The 9359-nt window shown below is 50.4% G+C and overlaps 1 protein-coding gene across 1 annotated transcript; it reads right to left on the reverse strand.

Moving 5' to 3' along the window:
- Positions 1-335: 335 nt before the first annotated feature.
- On the reverse strand, positions 336-7476 carry LOC102819851 (glutathione S-transferase theta-4-like). Its single transcript, XM_006874933.1, has 5 exons — positions 7365-7476; positions 6341-6428; positions 2926-3076; positions 1643-1819; positions 336-533 (listed from the first exon to the last, which is right to left on the reverse strand). The coding sequence occupies exons 1-5, from the start codon at positions 7474-7476 to the stop codon at positions 336-338; spliced, it is 726 nt and encodes a 241-aa protein (XP_006874995.1).
- Positions 7477-9359: the final 1883 nt, after the last annotated feature.

A 9359-nucleotide genomic window follows, 5' to 3' on the forward strand; every position in this document is an offset into this window, starting at 1 on the left:
TTCCTTTCTGATCTTCTGTCTGGTTATTTTGTCCATTATTGAAGGCAGGGTACTAAAATATCTAATTATTGTTATTCACAAATTAATCATATTTAACCTTAAATTTTTAAATTCCTTTCACAAGCTGGGAGGACAAACAACCACCGTCTCTTTCCAACCCAGACCTTGCTCCACATTGGGCATTATGCTTATGCCTCTAGGCCCAGCTCAGTAGTCATGGTGGTCACGGAAGCTCTTTATTAGGCAAAGAATGGGATGGGTTTTAGTACCTCCCCTAAGAAGGGGCCCAGAAGGGATGAGCCAGCCATACTCGGCAGGATGGGCTGCCTCTGGGATCATTTGTACTTCTGCAGAAACTCACAGATCCTTTCTTTGACCCCCGGATCCAATGTTGAACAGTCCCAATCTGCCAATTTCACCAGACGGTCATGGGCCTCCCAGAATAGGCCAGAGCCAAGAGTCAACTCCACTCGCATGCGCCACTCAGCCAGCTTTGGGCTGCTGAGGAAGACGTTATAGTTGCCTCCCATGGGCTGTGGACAAACGAGGAAGGGAGGTCAGCCTGGGAACAGCTCCACCTGGGTCTCCTCCTACAGCCTCAGGAGACCTCCCCATCTACCTCCACAAACAGTTCCCCTCCTGATCCCTAAGGGCTGGAAACTGGGTCAAGAGCAATGTAATAGATGTGGGAGGAGGTTGGAGGATCTGGAGCCCTCCATACTCTTGATTACTGGTCTTCCTCCAATCCCCTGATCCCTTCTCTGAGGTGGTCACTAGCCTAGATGTCTCCCACTACTCCAGCCTGAAAGCTTCCATGGGTTTTGCCCTCATTCAGGGAAATTTCTTGTCCCCTGTGAAGAGGGGAGGAATTCAGATTCCCATGCCCCTGATTGAAACTCCCTCTGAGATCAATCATAGGGGTTGGACCTGGAGATGCAGCAGAAGCCTGCCCATCTCATTAAGAAACAGCTCAGCCATCTCATTAAGAAATATACCCCCAAGATATTCTAGAAGTCAGGAGGAGATGGGGAGGGTTAGTAAAGTGTAAGGGCTGCTCTACTTTCACAGGCTGGAGAGTTTTCCTGGTGCTGGTACACATTGCACACTGACCAGAGGCCAAAAGTGCCCTGTTACATAGTGCCCAGAGACCATATGGACCTCAAAAGACACTAACGTGGGTCTAAACACTAGCTAGGTAACTTTCCCTTACAGGTAGAGGGCAGGTCAATGACTCACACCCAGGTATGCCCCCAGGGTGCCCAGTCCGTGCTCCTCCAGGAGACCTGCCTCGCACTGCCTTCTGTCTGAAAGGAAGACAAGACCAGAAAGACATATTCCAGAGAGTCTGAAGGGAGAGGAAGTGTCCTGAAATCCTGGCAGAGTGACCAAGACCTATAGGTGCTTGTCTCCCTGTCCCAGGCTCACTTCCAGTTCCTCTGCACACTGAAGAACCTTTGTCAAGTATGGAGAATCATGACCTTTCCTGGTTCCAAACCTCAGTGTTTCCATTGTCCCTGGTTGACTCCAGGCACACAGACTTGGTTCCCCCAGCCCCCACAATGGCCCTCTCTGCCTCTCCTTCATTACCAGCCCACCCTCAGGTGATCACTTCTGCCCAGGCTCTGTCCCCATCACCCCACACCTGCATCATCTCCACCAGGGCCACCAGGTCGGCCAGGGAGACGTGGTCTCCTGTGATGAACATTCTGTCCTGAAGAAACTTCTCCTCAAAGAGCTGAAGATTGATCTTCACTTCTTCCAGGATCTTCTCTGTCTTCTCAGCGGATACCTCTTCTCCCGTGATCATTGGGATCAGCAACTGGCCAGGGTAAGGGGAAGAAGGGAAGAGGAGGGTGCACCCCAAGTCCTCTGACCCCCTCAAGCCTCAGTATCCTTGTCTTCCAGATGGATGTTGGGTAGTAACCAGGATGTAAAGTAGTTTCATCTCTTTTAGCAATTCTTATTCATAGAAGTTGCCTGGAACTATGTGTTCAGAAGGATTTTAGGCCCATTACCACCCCCATATACAGGATAGAATTCTGTGATTGATTAGTGCTGTCTGCCACAAACATAAGATAAGTAGTAATGCATGTATTCTATTTGCCATATTCAAATTTGGTGGTCTCCATGGTACTTAACAACAACAACAACAATGGGCCTTTTGGACTCCTGGTGTGGCATTGTAGGATCAGCACTGGACTGTGAACCACAAGGTCAGCAGTTCAAACCCACAAGCAACAACATGGGCCTCTTGGTATCCCTGGTGGCATAGCGGGTTACATGCTGGACTGTTAATCACAGGGTCAGTAGTTTAAATTCTCTGGCCATTCCATGAGAGTACATTGAGGTTTTCTGTTCCCATAGAGATTTTACGGCCTCGAAAACCCTATACAGGGCCACTATGAGTCAGAACCAACTTGATAACACACAACGCCGGCCTTTTAAAGGAGTCCTGTGGAGTCAATTCTGACTCATAACGACCCTGTATAGGGTTTCCGAGGATCGGCCAGTAAGCAGTTCAAACCACCTTGTGGTCCAGCGCATTACCCACAGCCTCACACCAGGACTCCATTGAGTCATTGTTGCTGTTGTTAAGTGCCTTCGAGTCAGTTCTGAACCTTAGTGACCCTGTATAGGGTTTCCAAGAAGGGGCAAGTGAGATTGAGCTGCCCATCCTGCAATTTAAACCAACCTTGCTGTTAATTAATCCACAGCGCCACACCAGGACTCATTGGGAATGTTTAAAAGCTCCCAACACCCTTGTGGGACAGAGGATGGGAGGTGATGGAGAGAGGTTCCTGATGGAGGGAGACCTTCTCAAATTCATGGGTGGTCAATAGGACCAGGCCTGGACTCCAGGTTTCCAGACTCCCTTCTCCCTGAGCCCCAGTCTCACGCAGGCCCCTGCCCCAGGCCCCTCCTCACCTTGATCCAGAGTATCTTGTTCATGGGCAGCTGGATGGCTGTGTGTTGCCAGGCCATGAATTCATCTACACGGGCACGCGTGTGCAGGTCTGGCGGGTACCAGTGTGAGGGTGCACTGTACTTTCGGCACAGGTAAGAGAGGATGGCTACACTACGGAAAGGGCAGGGCAGCGAACCATCAGCCCCAAGGTTTCTGGGGAAGGTCTCACCCAGGGCAGGCTGTCCATCAGTAGGGAAGGAGACCTGAGGTGGGGCAGGAGTTGGTGGTCCAGGCTAGGGAGCAGAGTGTGTTCAAACATGATACAGGGGAGGTCACAGCAATGTGAGGAAAGGAAAATAGTTGAGTGTGACTGGAAAGAGAGCAGAATGGAGGAGAGAAGGTAAGGTGCTCTGAGAGGCCCCATTAAGGAAGCCCTTGGAGGGAGAAAGATTGACAGCCTTGGAAACCCTAGGAAGCAGTTCTACTCTGTCCTGTAGAGTTGCTGTGAATCAGAATGGACTCAGTAGACAGCTGTGGGTTTTAAGGAGGCCTGGTAGTGAAGTAGGTTAAGTGTTGGCTGCTAACTGGAGGAGAAAGGTGAGGCAGTGTGCTTCTGCAACGATGAAAGTGATGGGGCTGGGGTAAATGGGAGGGAGGAAAGAGAACTGGAAACCCTGTGAGATGGTTCTACCTGTCCAATAGGGTCCCTTTGAGTTGGAATCAACTCATTGCCCGTGGGTGGATGGGTGGCTAACTGAAAGGTCAGCTATTGGAATCCACCAGCAGCTCGGTGGGAGAAAGCTCTGGTGATCTGCTCCTGTAGAGATTACAGCCTAGGAAGCCCTAGAGGTGGTTCTACTCTGACACAATGTGAGTTGGAATGGACTTGACAGCAACAGGTATACTGTGCTGGGCATGATACAGGTTGTCTGCATTGTTGTTTACAAATGCACTTACACTTTATAGCATTGTGAGATTCATGAAGATAAGAATCATGACCTTGTCTTGCTTGTTCCTTTGTTGGTTGCATTAAGAATGTGTCTTCAGGTTGTAAGGGGCCCTGGTGATGCAATGGGTTAAATGTTGTGCTGATAACTGAAAGGTGAGTGGTTCAAACCCACCAGTAATTTTGCAGTAGAAAGATGAGATTGTCTTGTTCCTACAAAAGTGTACAGCCTTGGGAACACTAAGGAACAGTTCTATTCTGTCCTATAGGAACACTGTGAGTTGGAATTGACTGAATGGCAGTGGGTTTGGAAGTTAGGGAGTGTCCCAGGGTAATGCCAATTGTTAACACTCTCAGTCGCTAACCAAAAGGATAGTAGTTTGAGTTCACCCAGAAGAAAGGCCTGGCTATCTACATCTGAAAAATCAGGCACTGAAAACCCTATGGTGCACAGTTCTACTCTAACACAAGAGTCAAACTGCTGGCAATGGGTGGGCATTGGAGGTTGTAGGGATGAGCATGGACTTCATCTCCAAGGTTATTGGTTCTCTAAGTAAGGGAATGACAAGCTCCACCTTGATCTTTAGAAAGATCCCTCTGGTACTGGACTGAGGGAGACCAAGACGTCAGCTGCCATGATGCCCAAGCTAGTGGTGTTAATGTCTCATGTGGGAAGGGGACAGAAGGGAGACATGCTTCACAGGGGACATCCAGATGGCTGGTGGGGGGAGTGAGGGGAGGAGTGGAATTGGGGAAGTTGTGGAACTCAGGGTGAAAGGGCATCTAATGAAGACAAGTATTGGGCTCCAAGATAGTCCTAAGGCTGAGTCTGATATCACAACACTAAAGTCAGAGGGCAGGCTGCAAGCCTGGGTAGAGCTGGCAGGCAAGAAGGAAGGAGCAGAAATGGGAGGAGGGAGAGCACAGGAAAAGGAGGATCAGTAGCCCAAGAGGAGGAGGAAGGATACAGGATCCTGAAAACATCTCTTTAAGACAAGGAGAACCAGGGCTGGTAACCAGGGGTGAGGGAGGAACCCTAACATCCATCTGCATGGGGCCACCTCATCTGATCATGTAAAAGTCCTGCCAAGTGGGTACAGGTGCCTGGAATTAATGTTTGAGGAAACTTAGACTCAGATAAATAGAGGAAGACCCCCAACGAGATGGCTTGGCCAAGTGGCAGCATCGATGGACTCAAGTGTGGCAACAGTAGTGAAGTTGGCCCAGGATTGGGCAGTGTTTCATTCTGCTGTGCATAAGGTCGCTATGAGTCAGTACCCACTCAATGGCACCTAACAACAACAGATTCAGATAAAGTAACTTGCAGAGGACATACTATCCCAGGGGTCAGGACTTGGGTTTAGCCAGCAGCCTGGCTGATCTTAGCCCCATTTTGGATCTAAACAGTGGGGACAGCTGGGCACCTTGGCCAAGAAGGTAGGAAGTGATGGGGCTGGGGTAAATGGAAGGGAGGAAAGAGAACTGGCAGCAGAGGAGGTAAGTCTCATCAAGCCTCTTCAGGAAATGGAGGGTCAAAGAAACACATCTTTTGAGGAACCATTAGCAAAATTCAGACTATGGGGAAAGCATAGGACAAAAGGCCTGCCTTTGCCAGCAACAAGATACAAAGAAAAAAGATGTGAAACAGCAACCAGCTATGATACTTGGAATTTATTTGGACCCTGATTTGAGCAAACAAACTACAAAGAAAATATTTATGAGACTTAAACACAAACTGGATGCTTGATGAAATCAAGGAATGATTGTTCATTTTATGAGCACTCATAATGATGTGAGGGGGCTGCTTTTTGTTAGAGTCCTCGTCTCTTAGAGGTACATTCCTAACATGTATGAATGAATGCTGGGGCATCTGGGAGGCAAAGGAACTCAGTGGTGGTACCCAAACACCAAAACCAAACCTGTTGTCAATTCTGACTCATGACGACCCTATATGGGCAGAGTACAACTGTTCCACAGGGCTTTCAAAGCAGATTGCCGGGTCTCTGAGTCGGTTAAAATAGGCAACCTTCCAGTTTGTTGTTGAGTTATTTACTGTTGGTATCACCCAGGGACTCCTCAGTGGGGTACAGATTGATATAAAATAGGCATGGGTCCTGAGTTGACCACTGTTGAGAATGATGCTGTTGTTGTTGTTGCTAAGTGCCACTAGTTGTTGCTAAGTCACTTCCAACTCATAGCAACCCTGTATAGGAAGGATTTACAAGGACTGGCTGGTAGGTTTGAACTACTGACATTGCAGTTAGCAGTCCAGTGCTTACCCTACAGCACCCACCAGGACTCTGTTGAGAATAGGTGGTGGATATGTGGAGTTCCTTAGATTACTTGTGAGCTGTTATTCGTTCTACTTTAGTGTGTGTATATGTGTGTAGGATTTTCCATAATAATATAGAAAATAAAGTAGTGCCTGAGGTTAGCTCCAGTTAACACTGAAGTAGAGTTGATGGTCGAGGGTCTGGGGAAAATGTTACCTTTCAGATAAGATAAATTTTCCATCTTTGAGGCTGGGCAGCTTCCTCAGGGGATTTATCTCGATGTACTCCTTGCTGTGGTGGTGACCTGAAAGGGCAGGAAAGGTCTGATGCTTCTAGGACCCCAGGGAAGAGAGCTCAAAATGGGAACAGTGAGGCCCAGGGAATGCTGTGGCTGCCCAGGTCAGCGGGCAGGCCAATGGCAGAGCAGGACTAGGGTCAAACTCCTGTCACAGACAGCCATACCCCATGGCCTCCTGCCTCTCTCCAGAACCAGGACAACCCTTTGGCTCACAGAAGCAGGGGCCTTCAGTCTCCATTCCCAACTTGGAAGCTGCAATCCCAGCCTGCGATTCAACCGCAGCCCTGGGGCCAGGAATTTCACCCCACTCCAGCCACCTCTCACTGCATCTCCCTTCGACAAGGAAGCCTGGTCTCAAAGCCAGCATGCTGCTGGAAAGCCCAGAAGAAGGAATCCAATTTAGGGGCAGGAGGTCTTTCTAGGTCAGCTGCCTCCAGGTAAAACCACTTATAGGGTCTCATCATGGCCCGTGCTCCTGTGTTACCCTCTGTACTCTTTCAAAGGCACTCTGTGCTTATATCAAGTTTAGTAATGGACTTCCTGGATCTTACCCAGGGTCTGCGTAACCTGCATAGATTTTGAAGATGAGGGGATGAAGGACATGGACCGAGGCAGCATCTGAACTCTCAGATGTAAAACAACCACACACATCTTCTACCTTTGCCAACCAAACTGGCAAGTACCGAAACGACGAGCTGCCCAACACCCCCAGGAGAAGGGAAAGGTGCCAGATGGTGCCTGAGAACTGTCAGTAGCCATTCCTTCCACTCCACAAAATCCCAATTGTCATGGTATCCGGAGAAGAAGAATCAGCAGCAGCTAGCTAAGGGAAGCTAGACACAGACAAGGCCTACAAATACCCTGGAGCCATGTCCTACTTGGTGGATCCTTGGGGCAGGGGAATCTTCTCAGTTTCTGTCCCCACTTCTCATAAATGCTGACCTTTCAACAGATCCACAAACTGGAAGTCAAAGGGAATGCTGTTCTTCCGTGCAAAGATGTAAACGGCACGGCAGGGCGCCGACAGCAGGTCCATGTACAGCTCGAGACCCATGCTGTGGCTGACGCTGGGTGGGGTGACTAGAAGCCAGGCCTGTGTTCAGCCTGCTGAGCCTCTGGCCCTGTGCCCACCAGCCCCAGGCTTGCTGTGTCTCCCACAAGGGCCCAGGGACCCACATTCTGGAACTTCTTGTTCAGTTGATGAGAAACATGGAATTCTCAGGGCAGCAAGGATTCTAAAGGAGACCAGGAGTCTACACATGTAGTCCATGGTGGCCAAGCCTCGTGGATTCCGTGTGTGAGAAGGGCTCTGAATTCTCAGGGCCAAACCTTCACTGTGAGACATACGACCAAGGGCTTTGCAGGGTCCAGAATAAGAAGGGGGCAGGGCAGTGAGGACCAGCCTGAAGGGCGCAGAGGGCAGGTTAGGGCTGTCATCAGGGACATCTAGTTGAGCTGTGGCTAGGAAAAGACTAGAAAAGAAAACATAGCTCTGAGAACTGGCTAAGGATTCTGGGAACAACACCACAGGGCAGTTGGGCAGCCACTACCGTGTAGAAGAGCCCAGAAACTGCCCATCTTAGTGGGGACTGACAGGTCACCTGACTGTACACTGGGACCAAGGAAGGTGACAGGATGGTACACTACATGACTTCCTGCCCCTTCTAAGGTCACCAATGGAGGGATCTGAGTGATGCAAGACAAGGTGCTGTGAGGGCACACAGTGTGTTTATTGTGGGCAGCAGGGCACCGGGGGGTGGGGGGTGGAGAGACACCCTCTCACTGGAACCTCTCCCACAGCCGCTCAGACAGCTCCGGAGCCAGCTTGGGGCCCCGCCTGGCCTCTTGGGGTTCCTGAAGTTGAAGCATGAGCGGGTGAGCCCTCCTGGATGAGTTTGAGGACTGAGGCAGCACCCATGCAGGGCTGCCAGGCAGACAGATGAGGAAACAGGGCAGCTGGATCCAGGACCCAGTCCAGAGCCCCTGAAGCCCTGGGATGGGGGGAGCAGGAGGGCAGGACTTACCTGCAGCTCCGTGAGTGCCCCCAGGAGACCAGTTGGGTGGCCAGGAAGGAGCTAGCCTGCAGGACTTCCTAGTCCAGGTGTTGCAGGGTGGTTGCTAGTCTCCCCTACAGGTTGGCCAGCTGTACCACATCCACAGGTTGACCTGAGAAGTGGAAAAGATCTACGTGTTCTGGATCTGTCCTCCACGTCTTTTTCTCCCTGCCCACATCCATTAGTGATGCAGCCTGGAGCTCTGTTCAGAAGGATTCTAAGGCCTAGTCCAGGTTCATAGTGCAGTGGGCTGTGAAAGATTAGCAATGTCTGTCTGAGGCAAGGAAGAGTATGCTGGAGTGGGCTAGAAAAGTCTGTCTGGAGCAGAAGAGAATTTGCTGGAGTGGGTTAGCAATGTCTGCCTAGAGCAGGGAAGAGTGTGCTACAATGGGTTAGTAATGTCTGCCTGGGGCAGAGGAAAATGTGCTAGGATGGATTAGCAATGTCTGTCTGGGGCAGGGGAGTGTATGCTGGGATGGATTAGCAATGTCAACCTGAGGCAGAGGAGAATGTATTGGGAATGTTTGCCTGGGTGGAGCAGGAGAAGGTAATGGTGGTATGAGCCACTGGTCCCTTCCAGCTCTAGGGGTTCTGACTGCAAGGCAGGGCGCAAGAGACTCACCATGCACTGGTAGATGTTGGTGGCGGGCAGCTGGATGTCATGGGTGGAAGCCTGCAGCTCAGATGGGTACCAGTGCCCTGTAGGCTGGCACTTTCAGCTCAGGTACAAGAGGATAGCCACATTGAGGGTGGGTGGCCAGGGCTGTCAGAAAGCCTACACATCAGAGCTATTGTCCAGCCCAGGTGGGGTGGCTCCATCCCTCACTCCTAGAGGGACCCAACAATGGGATTCTCTCAAGTTCATCTTCAGGGAAAGACCTAC

This window comes from Chrysochloris asiatica, unplaced genomic scaffold (genome assembly GCF_000296735.1).
Source record: "Chrysochloris asiatica unplaced genomic scaffold, ChrAsi1.0 scaffold00306, whole genome shotgun sequence".
NCBI classification, from domain to species: Eukaryota; Metazoa; Chordata; class Mammalia; order Afrosoricida; family Chrysochloridae; genus Chrysochloris; species Chrysochloris asiatica.

What these genes read in the sequence shown, in the direction of transcription:
- LOC102819851 (XM_006874933.1), bottom strand. Translation starts at nt 7,476, where the DNA reads ATGGGTCTCGAGCTGTACATGGACCTGCTGTCGGCGCCCTGCCGTGCC. An exon ending in GTTTGTGGATCTGTTGAAAG is followed by an intron (nt 6,429 to 7,364) that starts GTCAGCATTTAT and finishes CTGCCCTTTCAG; the next exon opens with GTCACCACCACAGCAAGGAG. An exon ending in AAATTTATCTTATCTGAAAG is followed by an intron (nt 3,077 to 6,340) that starts GTAACATTTTCC and finishes CCCTTTCCGTAG; the next exon opens with TGTAGCCATCCTCTCTTACC.